The sequence below is a fragment of the Psammomys obesus genome, unplaced genomic scaffold (genome assembly GCF_907164565.1).
Source record: "Psammomys obesus unplaced genomic scaffold, mPsaObe1.curated_primary_1811, whole genome shotgun sequence".
Classification (NCBI taxonomy): domain Eukaryota; kingdom Metazoa; phylum Chordata; class Mammalia; order Rodentia; family Muridae; genus Psammomys; species Psammomys obesus.
This window is the reverse complement of record NW_026596046.1, coordinates 16,415,792-16,435,313: the sequence shown is the minus strand read 5'-3', so window position 1 is coordinate 16,435,313 and position 19,522 is coordinate 16,415,792. Positions and strand designations below refer to the sequence as shown.

The window sequence follows — 19,522 nt, the reverse complement described above, 5'->3', positions numbered from 1 at the left end:
ATCAAGCAAAACTTGTGTGCTTGATGTTATTAAGTGAATAGGCTTCCACCTGGCACACAGAGAACGCCTGGGGAAGGCCAGGTGCATGGATAAAGACCATGAGTCCTTTGGCCTATGTTACATATGAAAGACCTTTAGATAATAGATAGGTCTGCTAAGGAATTGGCTATTGATGACTGAACAAGATAGATGACAGTTGAGAGTCTGAGAGCTCTACCTTGTATGAACATTGGACGTTGTACACATTCTTGTAAGGATGCTCAGGTTGGAGAGACTGAGGCAGATGTGCTTTTCATGACATACATTTATTTAGAGACTGCTTTCATTAAGGGATGTCACTGTGCATTTAACACACACTCCTGGTTTTGTGAGTCTTTATCCCAACACTTGAAACTTGCCTTTTGTGCACTGTTTTGTGTTCATCAGCAATGCAGGATTTTGCTCTAGAAGTCATATCGTATGGAGGATTTTTGTTGCAGCAATATAAATTACCTAATGGTGAATCATTGATGTTCCTGTTTAGAGACCTCCAGATATCTCAGTAACAGATCCCCACTCCATTGCCGGAATTCCCATTTTCTAAGTCTCCTGAGTTCTCTTCCTCATTTCTCCCCAGAGAAATCCAGTTACCACACTTCAGTGCCCAAATCTGCTCAGTGCTTTGCTTATTCAGCCTTGTGCCTGCTTTTGCATTTACACAGACTAATTAATATGCTCTGTTACACAGTGGACCCACTAGGAGTTCTCAGACCTAGCAGGAACTTACTGGGAAGATTCTTATTTCTTTCATTAAGATGTGCTGACAAGGCTAGGGTATAGCTTGGTGATAGCAGGCCCTAGTTTCCATCTCCTGTAAGTTAAAAACAAACCAACAGAAAGAAAGCCAAAGCATAACATGGTAACCTAACACTGAGCATGGTGATAGTCTTTTGTTTATTCAGTTTTGAAACGGTAGCTCATGTATTCCATGCTAGCCTCAAACTTGCTATTCAACCAAACATGACCTTGAACTTCTGATACTCCCCTCTACACCTCTACAGTGCTCGGGTTACAGATGTGTGCCCTCATATCTGGTTTTGTGACCCTGGAAAGCACGGTCTTGTGCATGCTAAGCAAGCATTCTCCCAATCATGCTACCTTCCCATCCCATTGCTGCTGTTGAAGCATGACAGAATAGAAACTTTTCATCTAACTGTTGCATGCAAATCATTTCACGTAGATATTTTTTATTTACATATGAAGCAATTGGGACTTAAAGAAGGCAGACAGGATACCAGGTAGGTGCCCTTGGGGGTGTTGATCATGAGGCTTAAATCACATGGTATTGGAATTTCTGGGTGCTATAATTTGGATGTAAAAGATAACCTTTAGGCTCATGTACTTGATCGCTTGGCTGTTTTAGGGGGCTATGGAGGATTTAGGAGGTGGAGTCTCCCTGGTGGAATTAGGTCACTGACAGTGGGTCCATGGATTATAGCTTGGCCCTGTTTCTGGCCATAGTCTGTCAGCTTCTCCACCTTCTGGGATATGAGGAAGCAGCTTCCATGGTCATGCCCACTGGTTTACCTTCTTCACTGAAACGGATTGTAGTCTCTCAAGCCATGAGTCCGATAAACTCCTTTAAGCTACTCCTTGAAGGGTATTTGGTTGAGCAACAAGGGACTTTTCCAATGTGCCAAATGAATGGTCTGTGTTCTCTAGGCCAATAGTTAAAACAGATTAGAAGAGCTGAATTCTTTGTGCCCCACACAATGGCCAGCTGCAGACACACACTTAACTTCCATTATGTTTATTGAGTTCACCACGGATTTACTGAGCATGCAGTCCCTTGGCCACATGACAGAGTCCAGATTGATAACCTCATGTCCTCCACTATAAAAAATGATAACTATTTTGAACTGGTTCCCTTTGGTCTACTTTGGCCACAATGGGAACTTGGCAGGAGCCATCAGCTTTGTCTATCAGGCATGCTTAGAACAAGCCTCTGTTACAGGGATTTGTGTGCATGGACCTCTTTCAGCATTTTATCTACCTTTCTTACCTGAGCCTGAGGCTTGGAGGCTCTCATTTGTTCTCATGCCATTTAGCCATTTCTATGACTCAGTATGACTATGTAAAACATCCCCCAAGGTCACCCAGTGTGACTTCCACTTGCTGAAGTTTATCATCTATTGCTCGCTACCCTCCAGCCTCCTTGAATCTTCCTCATCCCCAGAAATCCTGGGCCTCTGTGGTGTGTAGCTGATAATACACATCCAAAGGGCTCCATTAGGCAGTGGAGGCCTGGGGCAATCAGAATCATTTACTGCTGAAAATGGCTTCCTGGTTCAGGTGGGCACATGGCGCAAATCTGTTATTGGAGGAACTATGGTCTTTGAATCTGGGCTTGCTTCTGTGTCCAGGTGAGTGAACATTTTTGAGGCAGCCCAAAATGAGCAGTCTATAAGAGAGGAGAATTGAATCTTAGTTGTAGCATTCGCTTTGTGCCTGCACTGTGCTTAAGTAAGACATTTACAGACTAATAATAACTCATTTCCCTACAAAATCAGCCATACTTTGTGTTTTTCAAACAAGTCATCTCAGAGAAGTAAATTCCCCAGAGTCACACAGCTAGTTCAGAGCTGTGCATATTAAGGCCACAGCTGGAGCCTTTACCATTCCCAACATAAGTTAAGGCTTCTCCAGCTTCTGCCATTCCTATAACATAGGGCTAGAAAACCACACTGATCTGGCAATTCATGCTTCTCCCTGCCACACTCTAACCAAAGAATTGTAAATGATAAATGAAAGGACTTTCAAAAAGAAAAAAAAAATCAGATCCCATAAGATCACTGTAGCTTTCAGAGAGCTTACCCATATGCTTATAGATGGCCTTATTATATTGGCTCACGTGTTTCTAATAGTTGTTAAACTGAAGTGCTGCAGACATCATACCAAGGGAGAGTATGGCATGGCCTCTCAAACATCTTCAATCAGTAACAATAAGAACTGCAGGAACCTTATTCCCTAAACTCCGGCTTGTTCAACACTTTGTTTTAGGGAATAGGAAAGACCTTCTCATTTTGACACATCTATCAAGTGGTTCTACTCTGTTGTGGGTAATATTCTTTTTAAACTGGTCTTCCATCCAAATATTGAATTCCTTCCTGGTTTTATTTACGTGGGTTTCCTAAAACCTTCTGCCCTAAGTCATGACCGGGAGTAAATAGACATTTACATATGTTGATCTAAAAGTCTCAGACATGGAAAAGTTAGGCCGGAGGAGATCCAGTGGAATTAAAATAAGACATATTTATGGGAGGTGGCCAGATATACCAGGCCATACAGCTGCTATACTCTCTGTGCTGAAATAGGGAAATGAGTAGGGGTTGCTTTATAGAGTAACAAGCTGGTGTGAGAAGTGCCTTGTCTGACATATTCTTTCATTACAATTAGTGGGACTGGGAGGATTCTGTGAAGGATGCTGTGGCTCAAGGTTGGTCCCTCCAAGTGTTGGCAGGAGATGGTCAGATCAACAGTTGAGGTCATGGCTCCTGCCTGAATCCTGGTATAAATTAAGGAGCTCTTCAGATCTTTCCTCTAATGTCAATAAAGATTGACCCTAGAGAAAAAGCAGACACACACACACACACACACACACACACACACACACACACACACACACACGGGACCTGAGTGGAGAGGAAGCCTTTCAGAAAGCAGTAAATTGAAGGCCAGCAATGGACTAGGAAGAGCTTGTTTTGGGGCAGAGTGGAGAAAGTGGAATTTTGAAGGTGTTCTATATTGAAGGTAGCCACAGAGTCTCTGAAAAGGGAGAGAGGAAAAGCTCCCAAGGCCAGTTTAGAGAGGATGGAGGCCCACCTGCCGGGTTTGAGAGCAGGGTATTTGTTAAGGTTTCTGAGGTTGATGCCTCAGAAGCACAACCTTAATTCTTTGGGGGATTGGTCATGGGTGTCCAAAAACTACCAGTTAGCGCCATTTGTTAGCAATGCATGTCCAGGGTAGTCAAAGGATACTTCTCCACATTCCACTGACTGTCCATCCCAATAGCCTCTTGATCTTCAATTTCTAGAACCTTCTGAAGAATTTTATAAAAATATGATATGGACATTGTTCAGAGTCTAACTTTCTATATGGCACACCATTTCTTTTAGTGCCAAGAAAACTATAAACGCATGTTTTCTGGTTCAAGACACCAGTCATGTAAGCGTTTGCTAGTGACCTCAGCCAGTGCCAGAGAGGTTGCAAGCTTAGAGGTGTTGAACTTTAAATAGATTTAACCTAAGAGAGGGGAGATAAATTTCTAGGTCAGGTGGAAACCCGAGAATTTCATGAAATTTTGTGCATATGCATGTATGTGTGTGCGCACACATGTGTTTCAATTATGGGGGTGGGGTTCAGGAGACAGGCCAGAAACTCATCGACCAGTGTGTTTAACATCTGGTGTGGAGAAACTTTTGGAAATAGGCTCAGAGGATGTGGTGGGAAAACACCTGGCAAAGCAAGTGGGCTTCAACAGGGAGAAGCAGGGATCCAGCACGAGGAGGCCGTGCGGAACGAATCTGCTGGCTGCTCCAAGCTCAGGCTGCCTACGCCCAGGGCCTTTGCAGGCAGGCCCGCAGGCAGACTCTGTCCTCTGATCTTGTTCCTGTCACAGGTCCTGTTGAAAAGAATTGGGGTTAGATTGGGAGTCTTATAGAGGACGGAGGAAGGAGTGAGAAGGTTATAGGTACATAGCTGAAGCCTTTGTGTAGGATTGGGGTGTTGGGGTAGGAAGTGGAATTGTCTCCTTTGGAAGGGGCCCAGCGCAGACTCCCTGGGCTCTCTCACAGACTCTACAGTCTGGAACTTGGCCTTGGGGCTTCCAACAAGACTGATAGAAGGGATGTCCAAACCTTGAAGTTATTTGAAGGAGTCCTGGCTAGAAATGAAGGAGTAAGTGCAGGATGAGCCAGCAGAGGCAAAGAGAGCTTTGTCCTAATGGGCTAAAGGGAGCCTCTGTTGGGGCTGACCCCAGCTGGAAAGAGAGGGGTAGCTGTCAGCCTCTGGGGAAGAGAGAGGATGTAGGGATTAGCAGGTGAGACACAGGACCACCACGCCTTCATGCCTTTGGGGAAAGAAAGGAAGCTTAGATCTTGGATGACTCAAACTACCATACTTGTAGTCTTGCTTACCCGGAGGACAAGAACTCTTTCTAGCCAACATTCCTGTGCCCTAAGAGGTGACAGCTGCCAGTAGTCTTTAAAATCCTGCTCCAAGAAGAGAAAAGACAGATCTTTGTTCAAGAAAGACTCTATGGATTAAGGATCCCATATGGACATATTAATTTCTAGGGGAATCTCCATGTCCCCTGTCTCTCCCCTTTCTGTGGCCTCTGACCTCCCCTGCTTTGAGCAGGACCAGTGTAAAACCTCCCTCCCCCCCCCCCAAAAAAAAAGCCACCAAGATTTCTAAGATGGGTCCCCTAGTCCTCACTGGGTGACCTGTTTTACTTACCAGTGTTGTGTGTAAAACATTTCTTGTCATTATGTTCATGGGAAGACCAAAGGTGGATTTCTTCTGAAACATGGTAAATGGATGTTGTAAGGACCAGGTCCATCCGTGACCTGGACTCCCATCCTTCCCAAAGAACTAAATGAAGCCACGTCACAACTGAAGCTTGTCTTGGCTGAAGCCATCACTTTTCTAGTTACACAGCAAGTCTGTTTGGAGTTTCTTTTTCCCGGCTGCTCTTGAGTTGATCTCACATAAGAGAAGGCAAACTAAGGAGACATGGATCTCCCACACCTCATTTTGCATTATAGATAGACATCCTGGAGATGGCAGAAGGATCTTTTCAAGAACAAAGAAAATCAAGAGAACACATCAGGAGGAAAATTCACACTAGGCTAATGAGTGGATGTTGGCTGTAGAAGTGAAGATGAGTTTCCCAGATGGAAAAGTGTGTGGGCCACTAGTCACTAGGAATGACTAGCTTGATATCTGTGTACCTGTTTTTGCACTGCGTAGGGTATGATAAGGAAGTGGTCTAGGGACTTGGGTTCAGGTTACCTGAGTTTTGAAGTCAGTAATTAAAAACTATGCTGTGTTGGGCGTGGCAGTGATCAGCTATCATCCTAGAGTTCAGGAAGTGGAATCAAGAGGATTCTGGCTTCCATGGCAGCCAGAACTACAAAGGAGGCCATATCTCAAAAACCCAAAATAACTTTAAAACTTTAAATTAAAAATAAAGACTAGTTTAAAGGAGTTGATGATATAGGCGAAGATCTTTCAGGCATCTCTGTGCTCCCACAGTGGGAACATTTTTTAAAATCTCATTTAAATATACCTCAGCTTTGCATAGGAAGCATGGTTATTTATTATTACGGTGATGATGAGTAACTTATGTCTTCTAGGGAAGGGAATTGAGACTGAGAGAGATACCATCACTAGGGAGGGCCCTTAAAAGTCCAAGCAGAGCGAAAGTGGAAAGAGCTAGCTTGTCTTCTGATTTCTCACTCAACATGTTTCAGTTGCATCACTGTGCACATGTAAATTCATTGACTTCTCATGGCCATCCTTGAGATGGGGATTTGCTTAACGTCACCCATGAAAAGATTCGGGCTGAGGATTGGTTTTAGTTAACGGCTATGTAGTGGTTACAGCATCTAGTCTAACCACTGTTACCTCATCCCAAAAACATGTTCTTCCCCACTTCCCTTACTCTCACATGGTGTTCATCCCTGTCCCTTCCTCATGTTTATTCTTGGGGTTCTGATTTGAGACGTATCATTGCCCATGATGTTTAGGCCATGAGATAGGCCTCATAACACCATTTTCTTTCCTTCCTGTGAAGGGACACCACTTGTTCCCAGATCCAAGGATGTTAATAGCTGTTAAAGGCAAAGGTGGATCCCACAAATGGATGTGTGTGGTCCTCTGGTCTGCCCTTCTTCAATTTGTCCTGACCACAAGGTTTCTTGTTTTGTTTAAAAATCAAAGCTCCAGGTGCCCAGCAGCCTAGATCTTGGCCCAAAACTCTGGAGCAAGAAGGAATGACTATGAAATACCATTTTGCCCTATAATTGCTTGTGAGAACATGACCTCACAGGAAAGACCTTGAGGGCAGAGTTTGCTGTCTTAGAATGGGAAAGCAAGCTGAGGCCACATCTCTGGGCAGCTGCTGGAGCAAAGGAGTCTCATGAGAGACAGCAGAGTGGCATGCACTCCAATGAGAGGGCTTGGCCTCTCATTGGAAAGGACCTATCCAGGCTAGAGGAAGGGATGATGTGAGGAGCTGGGCAAGTTGTTGGAGGGATAGATTCCTAGCTAAAGCCTGAGACTCATCTTTCAGCACCTAGCTTCTCAATTCCAGATGGCTTTCCTTGGGGACTTTCTTTACTCTTTACTCTTGGCTCCAGCAGCCAGTGCTTAATGAGAGCCAGAGGTGCTCTCACCCCAAGAAAGGTCAGTGCGCCCACGCAGACAAGAAAGTGGGTATGAAAGGGCAGGTGTGGTGTGGTTAGGGAGGTGATGGCAGGAGCCACAGTGTCAGTGGATGTTTGTATTCACTCTCAGAGGGGAGCACCTGGGAACAGGGACACATCTGAACTTCTGCTTCCCTTGCGCAACTTGTGTCAGGAGGCGTGAGCTGGAATTTGCCCCAGAACAGACAGTCCTCTTCTGATCCTCTCTCTTCACTGAGTCCAGAAACAGCAGGGTGTCTTATGTATTTATTCATCTTGGTGGGAACACATTGTCTTTGTGTCCTTTACCTCTAGTTTCTGGGTGTACAAATGCCCTAGGGCATGACCTATGTCCCCTCTTCTCAGCGGACCAGACCATAGAGGCTCTCTGCTTGGAAGTCTGAGGTGTCAGACATGAAAGGTTCAGATGTGATTCTCACACCTGTCCTGGTTCGACAGAATCTTTATTCTTCAGGCAAGCCTTGGAGTCAGCACATAAATAAGTCTGCTCTTTGGGACTGGCTGGATCCCTTCCCATCCTCATTCATTCCTTTTAACTACTCCCCAACTTCCCTCCTTTGTTTCCCTTTGTAGTGTTCCTCCCTGCTTGCATCCACGCTTCGGGTGGGACTTTAATCTATTCATTTGCTCATCAAATATTTAGTGATTTCCTTGTGTATATTGGGCGCTGTGCTAGGCTTAACTGATGGCCTCCAGTAACATTTGACAGTGGCCTTTTGACTTGAATGCTTTAGGGAGGCTTTGCAAAGTCCTCCAACTGTAAAGCTGTGAAGGAAGCCCGGGCCTCTGGAGAGGACACTGGGATGGGCTGTGAGCTGACAGCAGGAAGATCTGAGTTCTTAGATAAACAGGCCTGAGTCAGCATTACCTTAGGACAGCAACAACAATGGGCAGCGCCAGTGTTCAGTGGCGCCATGTCCATTCCCGTAGAACTGTTACCTCATTTGGTTTGTCATTTTAAAGATTCTACAGAGTTCTGCTCTTAGCTTTCCAGCTTTAGAAGTGTGTTCTACAGAGGTCCTTGTGGTTGCCCCAGGTGATGGTGCTCTGAGACTGGAAAAACATTCAGGGACTGCCTTGTAAGTGTTGCTTTTTGAACAGTTCTTTGTGCTGTGATCCCATGACTGTGCATGAGGAGATGGCTGGGTTAGCTTCAGACTGCAGCATAAAAGTCTGACATCAGCCAGGGAGATGCTCATATATAAGGCCACAGGGAGCATCTACAGGTCCCCAGAGAGACACAACCAGTGGGTGTGGGAAACAGAAGTGCCTTCCATGATAAAAAGCAGAGGTCCTGCCATATGCAGAAAGTTGCCCCTCCATGCTTTAAGGCTGGCCCTCTTTCTTCTGCTGCTTCAAAAACCCACAGTTGGAACCCTTAGGATGTTATTCTTTTCTGCTTAAAGACATTCCATCTCATGTGTAATTAAATGTGTAGTATCAAATTAGAGTTTTCTTCTGAGCCTTTTTTTGGCAGCCTGAGACCCTAGGGTCTGTTAGTGCAAAGAAAACACACACTTCTCAGAGAAACAGCCTTCTTCTCCTTGTCCCTTTGTCCCCTCTCTCCTGTCTAGAATCTCTCCAGTCCTTCAAGTGTCCATCAGCCCTGAGGCCTGGAACATCCTTTGCTTCTCAGTAGAGTCCTGAATTTGGGACTTTTAGTGCAGTCCTTTTAAAACTTGCGCTCAGGGGGTGGGCACATAGCTGATGAGACAGGGTCTCTGTGTCTTTATGAAAGTTATTGCTCTTTTCTATGAAAGGAATCCAACTCAGATCACAGGGCTTCTCTCTGCAGAGATGAGGGGACCTGCCATAGCTGAAAAATGGGAACTGTCTGCTCACTCATTCTCTCCCTCTCTCCAAGGCTTTGTTATCTGCAGCTTCAGTTACACATGGTCAACTGCAGTCTAAAAGTATGGATATTTGTCTTGACTCTCTTAATATGCTGCACTGGCTAACTCATCACTTTATGTAATTATAAATTATTATGTCATTAGTGGTTGTCAATCTCTTCTTGTGTCTAGTTTATAGATTAGACTTTACCATAGCTGTACAGGAAAAAAGCAAGTTCCACATTTCCACAGGGGCTCTTGGACTTTATCTTTTGTGGATAGGGGGCACTACTGTACCAGATTTTGCAGTCTGACAGACCACCTCTGAGAGCTGAGGGGTCTTGGGCAAGCCTCAGCTCCCTCTTCTGGAGTAGCGAAGAGCAACAGGCTGTATTTCACTTTAGAGCCTTATAAAGATGCATGAGAAAGTAGATGCAAGTACTTACTTATCTAGCTTGGATAGGTGCTAAATCAGTGGACACTATTTTTATTATTAATAATGGAATAAGGAATACCACAAAGTCAGAAGAGGCAAGCACAGGGTAGAATAGGGCCCATGAGAGAAATGCCCAGGAGGCCTTGGCAATGACATCAGGAACCAGTTGGGAACTGAGTATTGAAAGGGACCAACTCTCGGAACTGCACTGGAGCTGGAAGCTGTTTCTGAGCCTCTTATGCTCCAGGCGTCAGGGGAGGATTGTGAATATGCTTCTGAGAACAACAATGAACTTCGACTAAGGTCCTCTGCGTGTGAATTAAGGCGCGTGCTCGTTTGGGGGCTGAGTCTGCAGCTCCACATGCAGCGGCCAGAATCACCATGATGTAGGTCCACCCATCCTGGGGCTCAGTACATCTCCACTGATCAACACCCTTCCTGGGTTGGTGGCTCTCTCTGCATGTTGATGTCTTTATCCTATTGTCTGGCCAATCTCCTCCCACAAACTATTTTTGACTCTGATAAAGAAGAGGCTAAATGTTGTGGTGGCAGGCTGAGGCAGACTGGCGGTGGCTGAGTCAGTACCTGCCCAAATCTGAACAATCTCAGGCCGTTTTATTTCCAGAGACAATTATCATCCTTCCTTCCATTTCTTTCCAAGCCACTGCTTTGTGTGCTCATAGGCTAAGCTCTTAGAATGCAGATCTTACTTAAAGAGACACCACATGGAACATTAATATAACTCATATGTGTCAATTATAATTCATAGGTTTTTCACTTCATTATCTAAAGAAACTCTGTATATGTGTCTATGTATGTGCACACACACACACACACACACGTATGTGTGGAGGCTGGAAGTTAACATAGGGTGTCAGGTGCCACACACCTTTGGAGAGAGAGTTTCTATTGGCCTGGAACTCCCTTGGTAGTCTAGGCTGGCCGAAGAGCAAGCCCAAGGGGTCCGCCTGCCCTGAACTATTCAGCATTGTAGTACAGGTGTTCACTGCCACAGTCAGCTTTTTTCAGGCAGGTTCTAGGCCTGGAGCTCAGACCTTCACGCTTATGAGATAAGCACTTTAATGTCCAAGCCATTTCCCCAGGCCTGTTAATTAAAAGTGGGTGAGGTTTCTTAATTGTTCTGCCAAGTGACCCTCTATGTGGCCAATTTACAGACCTGGAACTAGAGGCTTGGAGAGACAACACAAATGGGAAATGGCAGGGCCTGTATTCAGTCAACAGGTAGAGACCCGTTTACCTGTTTTTGTCTGTTTGTTTGTTTTTAATCTAATATTTTTTTCTCTTTGAGTAGCATGATAATAGTAGTAGATTTTGGTCATTCTTCATCCTTGGGCTGCAAGGCTGAGCAGCTACTGGCTCCTTTTTCTGTGTGAACAGAGCAGCGACATTGATGTCAGCGACACTGATGTTAGTCTCTGTGGGTCCAGCCACATCAGGTCATCCAGAGTAAGTGGCTTTGTGAGTCATGGCGGGAGTTTCGGGAAACTCTCTCCCAACCTTGTCAACCCCCAGCTTCAGATGAGGCAGATCAGGAAATCAGATGCAGATACTCAACAAACCAAGCCTACCCGCTGGCCTCCCAGGGACCCGTGTGCTTGAGGCTTGCTGTAGATCTGGAAGAGCCTCCTGCAGCGAGTCCCACACATGTGGAACAGTGACTCGGGTCCCTACAGCAGAAGAAGCATTCTGGAAGCAGCAACTGAAACTCAGGCTCCACATTTGTGTCAGATAAATCATTTGTCTCATGGGAACCGGAGCATTTGCAGGTGGCTTCTAGTGGTGGAATGCTGTTTGGGGCTCTCTGGTGAAGAGGAGTTTGAGATGAACCTTGGCAGAAGGTTCTACTAATCTTTTCTTTTTTATTATTTCCTGAGACCCCTCTTCATTATACACCAGCTCCTACCCTCTCAGCAGCCCTTTCCTTGATGGAAGTAGGACTTCCATCTTCCACTTTTCCATATCATTTCTCATTTGTCCTCCTCTCTTTCCAGCACCCCAAAGCCCGAGCTTCCTGGTCTAGATGCTGCCAGTTCAGCCAGCCAGGCTGTAAGGAATCTGATGCCCTTTTCTTTTAGGAGATGCTATCAAGTTTTGGCTTGTGAGTCAGATGGCTTCAGCAGCGGCAGTTCTGAGCAGCATGACATGTGGACATTACAAATAAAACAGTTTACTCCGAGCCAGTTTCCCAGAGTCCCTCAATTCCACACTCTCCCCCTATACGTTCACTTCTCAGAGCTTGGTGGGATCTGAATGTTCTTTAGGGAAAGAACATTTCTGCCACTGGGACAGTGCTGTAAAAGAGTCCCAGGATGAGCATTGCAGAAGAATAAGAGATAATTAATATTTGGACAGGAACATTTTAGTGACTGTAGATGAAAGAACAAGTAAGGAAGAGCTGCATGATGGAGAGGAAAGAAAACAGGCTTGGGAATCTCCACAAAGAAAGGCTTTTCTTGGCCATGGTTTATCTCTGGATTTTGAAAGGAGTGAAGCAACTCTCAGGCCCTTCTGAGAATGAATGCCACACACCTCATAGGACTGGCCACGTGCACATTCCTTTTGCGTTACTTCTGTGTTGGATAGTTCAGGGAAAGAAGAAGCTGAGATTGCATTTTGGAGTCCAGCCTCCTTGGTACATTGAAGTGTCCACATGGAAGGGATTTTTGCCATGCATTTGGCTTCAATTCAGTGTTTTTCTGCCAAAGTTCCCCATTTACCTTGTGGGGCTTCTTGTCCCCATAGGTGAGAATTCACTCTTGACTGCAGGAGGATTTTGGACAGGATGAAATCTGCTTTTATTTCTGGCTTCTTTTCTCCTTTCTAGCTCTTACCGCTCAACCAGGGATAAACACACATATTGATCTTAAATTCCCTATATTGTGAAGACAAGAGGATGGGGCAAGGACATTTTATTCTGAGCCCGTGGATATTACTATGTCCCTAAAAATGCTCATTTGCATGTTTGGACAATACAGGTTGGCCCATTCTAGGCTCTAACCTGCCTTTTCCATGTTCCTGCAGAGTAGGAGAATGTTTTTCTCACAATGTGCTCATCTGCACCCTGCATGGTTCAAAGCAGGCAGATGCCATGCTCACACAGCAGCAGGAAGTCTGCAAAAGAATGGCAGGGCTCTCAACACAGAGATGGTCTAATACTCCCACTTGCAGCCTCTGAGTCTTTCAATGCCCTGGAGACTCTTGCTGCCTAGGGAGGGAGAGGGAGAAAAGGACTCTCAGACATGACCCAGGTATAGCAGTTGAAAAGGGGAGTCCGTCACTTCCCAAAGCTCCTTAATTCTCATTTTGCACTAAGTGCTTCTGAGAGTGACAAGTTCAGAGGAGAACTGGCTCAGAGCTGGACTTGGGGACCAATGAAAATTCTCAGTGTAGCTTTGCTTTGTGGGGAGGTTTCTAAAACACGAGAAAGCCGGAGGGGCTTGGTCTCCAGGACATAGGTGGGCACTTCAGTCTCTTTAAAAAGTTGACTCAGCCTAAGCCATATAGCTTACAAGGGCAAGAGGAGCTTAGAGGTAAATCCAAGGACTGTGACCTCCTGGTTTTCTGGAGATGAGATGTGAGTTACCTGTTGGTAGATTCACTATTTTTTAAGTCCGGCCCTGTAGAGGCAGCTGTGTTCCAGCTAGCTCACTCATCACTGAACAAAACACATCGTGTGCCAGTGGTTCTCAAGAGGTTCCTCCTGCATCAGTAATGTCAACATCAACTTAGAGATGCCTATCCTCAAGCCTCAAGATGGACAATCTCTGAGATAGGAGCCTGGAGATCTGCTTTTAATAAACTCTCTGGGTGCTTTTGAGGGTCCTGCACATTGGTAAGTCAGAGAGAGGGTGAGACTGGGTTCTGAGTGCAGAGCTGGCTTCCTCAAATGACTGGCCTCTCTGGCATATCTTTGCTTTCTGGATTTCATGCTGATCTTAGCACCTGGGGGAAACTTGGCTTGGCTTTCATTTCACCTTCTTTTAAAATAATACCAGTCACAATAAAAATGATATTTTAGTATATTTACAATTTGGAATAAATTTATTGTATCACTTTCATGGAGAGAGGTGGTCCAACAAACATATGTTCACCCAAGATAGGATACCGATAACATACCAAAACCAGCTTGGCAAACAGATGAACATTAGAGTGACGGGAATATGAATGCCTCAAAACCAGCTGTATCACCAAGAGTTCCTACGTCAGCATGGGTGAAAAGCTGTATTAGTAGAGTTCTCTCTCAACCTACTGCATGCTATACATGTTAGCACCTTCCAAGACCACGTGCAGCTGGAAGGACTCCATGTGGCTAGGGTGGGAGCATGAGGAGACGATGGCTGAAATTCCCGGTGAGAATCTGATGATATTCCAACTCCTTCTGCAAAAACACAAGAAAAAGGCTGATCTATCTCTTCCCCCTTTCTCTTTCTCTCTCCGTTTTTGTCTCTCTCTATGTGCTCATGCACACACAGTATGTAGGTAGAGAGGCCAGAGGACATCCTTTGTGTTGGTCCTTCCCTTCTGCTTTCTTTGAGACCGGCCTCTTGTTTTGCTACTGTATATACCGGGGTAACTGTCCTCTAGACCTCCATTATTCTTTTTCTGCCTCCAGTCTCATCATGAGAACTATAAGATTACATCTTCAGCCACTGTGCCTGGCCTGGCCTGGGGATCCCAACTCAGGTCTTCCTGCTTGCACGGCAGGTGCTTTCCTTACTGAGCCACCTCCCCAGCCCAACAGGCTGATGTTGTGAGTCAAGTCACTGTGATGTCAAGGTCGCAATAGTCAAGGAGCTCACAGAAGACAGAGTTCCACAATACAAATGTTTATAGATTTGTACATCTAGCTATAGGACATGCCCATTTTTTAGGTGAGAAACCTGAGACCTGGCTCCAGACTGGAGAGTTGTCTGACCAGGCCATATCTTCACTGCCTGGCTTTGCCAGGTCATTTATCTTGCAAGACCCTGTGTGTTATCATTAGCTGCCTGGGAGGGATTAGGACGTGGTGAGCTGATGACTTCCCAACAGAGGCCCAGGCTTCCCATTTTTCTCCCAGTGATACTTCTTAGCCTTGTTCCTCAAGGCAAGAAAATATACCATTCTTCAGAGGCTACAAGACAGAGATATGGATGTAGAGCAAGGAACCATCTCTCCAGCTGAGGAAACCATTTTTATCCATGAGTTGTGAAGATGGCCTGTAAGGACAAAGGAAATGGGCAGGTCACCCTAGATCCTGTGGAATATTGAACTATGATAGGAAAAAAGCAGTGCCCAAATCTACCAAGCCCCTAGGCCCGCTTTGGAGCCATGTCCCTCTGTCACTGTCAGGTGGCTCTTTGCTATGGGAACAGTCTGCCACGGTTCTTCCACCTTCCGCTTTCACTGTTTGACAGGGTCATTTGAGAGGATCTTCTTTGAGGGCTTGGCGACATGCTTCACAATGTTGGTACAGGCGTTTAATGGGCTTTTGCCTATTGAACAATTCATGTAAAGGTCGCTGCATAATCTCCACCTCACTCCTTTCATCACCAGCCCCTTGCTTGTACCGTTCCTTGGTAGCATTTTTTTTTCCCCAAAGAGATGGGAGGGCTGAGGTCACAGTTCTGCTCTCTCCTGGCAGACACACTTTAATTAGGTTGCTAAATTAGCAGAGGCACTGGCAGCTCTTCTCTTTGCATGGACTCAAGTCCTGGGGCTGCCTTTGAACTTGTGATTTCATTGGTTTGCTTTCTGTCAGAGGAGCCGTACTAGCCAACTAGAGATTTTCCTGACATAATCGTAGCTACCGATGTGTGTTTTCTATTCTGAACAGGATACTGTTGGGTTGTGTGTGTGTTTCTGTGTGTATGTATGTGCACATACATGTGTATAGACATGTGTGTACATGGTATGTGTATGTATGTATACATGTCTGGGTATGTGTATGTGTGTACATATGTATGTGTGTATATGTTTGTGTGTGTGTTTACGCATGTGTGTATGTATGGGTACTTGTGTATGTGTGTGCATGTGTGTGTTGTGTATGTATATGCTGTGTGTGTGTCTGTATGTGCATGTGCTTGCGTATGTGTGTATGTATGCTTGTGTACGTATTTACACGTGTGTTTGTGAGAGTGTCGTGCATGTGCTTGTGTATGTGTGTGTATGTGTTTGTGCGTGTTTATTGAGCACAGGTTTCTAAGTTTCTCGCAGGCATTGAGCCAGCCTCTAAATCTGGATTATCTCATTTCATCACAGGGCTTCAGCAAGGAAGGTACTGTTACTAATCTCACTTTGGGATTAAATAACTTCTACAGACTGAAAAAAAAAAAAAAAGGCAGGATTGTCATGGGCTCTGCATTCAAAATCTGATTCTCAGCTTAGTCCTGGCAAACTTGGTGTTTAAAGTTCTACCAGCAGCTCATTGGCATCACTTGGTGGCTTGCCATGGATGTTCACTCTCAGGCCCACAGAATCAGAATCTACATCTTGCCAAGATGCTCCTGGTCGTGTGTGGCATCACAGGACATGCTTATATTCCATCACATCACTGTGCATGTACTGTCCTGATTACAAACTACCATCGGTGCTGGTTTTCATCTGAGGAAGCTGAGACATACAGTGGTCGGCAGCTAGTCTGGCACAGCGGAGATTCAATTCTGTGTCACACTCAATCCATAAAGCCATGACAATCCCTAGGCCCAAACTGGGATATTAACATTTGGTTCTTCCTATTGTGGACTCAGAAATACCTTAGATTGCTGCTGTTTTGATAGCTGCCAGAATCTGACTGTCCCCTTTGTGATGCTTCTACAGATGTCCAGCACATCAAGAGGAGAGACATAGTGTTGAAGAGAGAACTGGGTGAGGGGGCCTTTGGAAAGGTCTTCCTGGCTGAGTGCTACAATCTAAGTCCCACCAAAGACAAGATGCTCGTGGCAGTGAAGGTAAACCCTGGGGCACATGGGCAACCAGGACAGGGCTGGAGGGGGTCCAGTGAAGTGGAGGGCCATTGAGAAGGTGGTGTTAAACCGGTCTCAGATTTCATCACGGACTCTTTTTTTTAAATTTTTTTTTATTAATTACACTTTATTCATTTTGTATCCCCCCATAAGCCCTTCCCTCCTCCTCTCCCGATCCTACCCTCCCTCCCCTTTCTGCATGCATGCCACTCCCCAAGTCCACTGATAGGGGAGGTTCTCCTCTCCTTTCTGATCTTAGTCTATCAGTTCTCATCAAAATTGGCTGCATTGTCCTCTACTGTGGCCTGGTAAGGCTGCTCCCCCCTCAGGGGGAGGTGATCAAAGAGCAGGCCAATCAGATTATGTCAGAGGCAGCATGGACTCTTGATCAGTAAGGTTTCCAGGAGACCTAATGTGCCTTTGTTTTTAGAAGTCAAGAATTGTAATATGTAAGGGGGCTATTCCTGGTGACAACTTCTGTTTGTGAAAGGTTCTAACTGTATGGGGAGCTTTAGGTCACTCTTTTCAGTGACTTGTGGATATGCTGCTGACTGGCTAAACAGGCCACATCTCAGAAGCAGAGCTAGAGACTGTCTAATGAGTCGGGGGAGCCCCATTTCAAAGGTAATAGACATCATAGGGTACATGGGGAGATAGGGTTGTGGTGGTCACACAATTAGCACCTGGAACTGGTGAATGAGGTTGGGATAAATTCCAAAATCCCTGCTATGTCATCTGAGTTTAGATCCCAAGAGTATATTCAGAGTGTAAACTCAGTTGCATGAGAGCCTTTTACCACAGGGCTGTGAACCAGTGAGGCTCCAGGCAGATTTGCAACTGGAAATGGAATACTGGGAAAAACGGAAGAAGCTCTGTTCCCATCAGTTTCCCTCCTTCAGCCTGCTCCAGCAGAGAACTTTTCTCTGCACACCAGTGCTCAACAAGTCTTGACACATTCATAGAACAAGTGTCAAGTAGATTCACTGAAGCCTGGAACCAAACTATAGAGTGAGAAGAATGGAGTAGCCTCCTTTCATGCACCAGATTGTTCTGAGGCCATTGTGGAGTTTCCATGATGATCTGGAATGTCAAAAGACATTAGAGCAAGGGATGAAAGACATGGCCACTTAGAAGAGGACTCATTAGGACCTCAGAATGGCCCCATCTTTAGTACTGAATGGCCTGATGGAAATTCCATCATCTGTTTATTATCTTTGACTTTTGGCTCTCTGTATCCACAGTCCTGGGTATCTATTTGTAAGCTGTCTCTGCCCACAGAAGGTGAATCATCTGTACAGATGAAGATAGTTTAGTTCAGGGTGCCACCTGGCATGAGCATCAGAGTGAGAGCTTGGATACAAATCCTAAATCTTTCATGGTTATCTACAAGATCTTGTGCAGAACTTAAAGTGGGCTTTAGTTTCCCACTCTGAATGATGTTGATGACTAAGTTAATGCTCAATAAAGAGCAGAAGTTGTTTTTAATCTCTGCATTTATTCCTGTTATTGCCAACACTGATCTATTTAGGCACATCATATATGACCGACTGAGCTTTTATTGGGTATAAAGCTTACCATTTTCCCCTCTAAAGGACCAGAGACTAAATCTAAATATTTAAGTGTTGAAGCACCATGTGCTGCTGCATCTCACAAACTGCCTCTGCAGTGGGAAAGCGGCACAGACATCACATGAACCCGCCATGAGTGGCTGGTTTCCAAGATAGATACTTACAAAAACATAGATGATCTCTGATTTGAAAATAAGTACCTAGAATATTGCTCCACAAAGAGCAAATGATTATTGTTACTGTACACTCTTGGAATGAACTTGAGTATCTTGGACAAGGCTTGCAGAAAGGTTTCTAATTTTATCCTTAACCTTACCATCTGCTCTGCTCTGTTATGTTTAGTGAGTAGGATGGCTCTCATCTAGTGACCGCCCCAGTGTCTGTTTGGGAAGTGGCAAAGGAACCAGTTTGGGAAGTTTCAGCAGGAGATAAAACTATGACTGAGAACCATGGGTCTCAGTTGGGTCTGTGGAAATTCTGTCACAGAGAGGCACCTTGCCAGAATGAGTGATGCAGAAAAAAATGTGTTTCTGATTGCATCCTTTCCAAAGGGTCTCCTTTTCCCCACGGGTCTGGGAAACTCACGAGATGAGTGTTCTGGAATTTGACACCATTTGTCAAGCAGTGAAGCTGCCTAGTCCTGCCTGCAGCCCTCGAGAAAGAGTTCCATCTTCTCCAAGACCACCCAGGAATGGGAGTTCCCTGCTCTCTGTCCTTTGTGAATTCTCATCCTTTCTCAAACCTTTCTCTTGACTCTCAGTTCTCATGTTGATGCAGGTTAATTTTGTACTTCTGGAAGACATGGGCAAGCATAGCCCAAGATTAGGTTTCCTCAAAATTGGGTGTGAGTTTTCAATCTGTTGCTGAGTATTTTTTTTTTTTTTTTTTTGTCCAGCAATTGATACCATAGAAACAAAGGTGTGGCAGCCTGTTTTTTAATGTGTTTGCAGCCTGCTGGGGAACCAAGACAAACACCTGCAAAACAAATGGAAGACAGGACAAGACAGAGCATAACTTGTGTATAAACAAGACACCAAACTCCTGATGCTCCTAGGCACGCAGTAGAACAACTTCCCAATACCCATCATAAATTGCAAATATCTTAAGACAGAGCCATTTGTGGTAGCACAGGGCTGTAATCCCAGTACTCAAAAGGCAGATTCAGGAATTTGATACTATCCTGGACTACATAGTGAGATTCTGCATGGGATAGATAGATAGATAGATAGATAGATAGATAGATAGATAGATAGAT

General features: G+C 45.0%; 1 protein-coding gene across 1 annotated transcript in view; it reads left to right on the top strand.

Annotated features, from left to right (window-relative positions):
- Ntrk3 (neurotrophic receptor tyrosine kinase 3) overlaps positions 1-19,522 on the top strand; it is a 372,713-nt gene that overhangs the window by 290,148 nt on the left and 63,043 nt on the right. Inside the window, exon 13 of the mRNA XM_055623070.1 lies at positions 16,554-16,684. Coding sequence (XP_055479045.1) covers positions 16,554-16,684 — 131 coding nt within the window. The remainder of the gene's footprint in view (positions 1-16,553; positions 16,685-19,522) is intronic.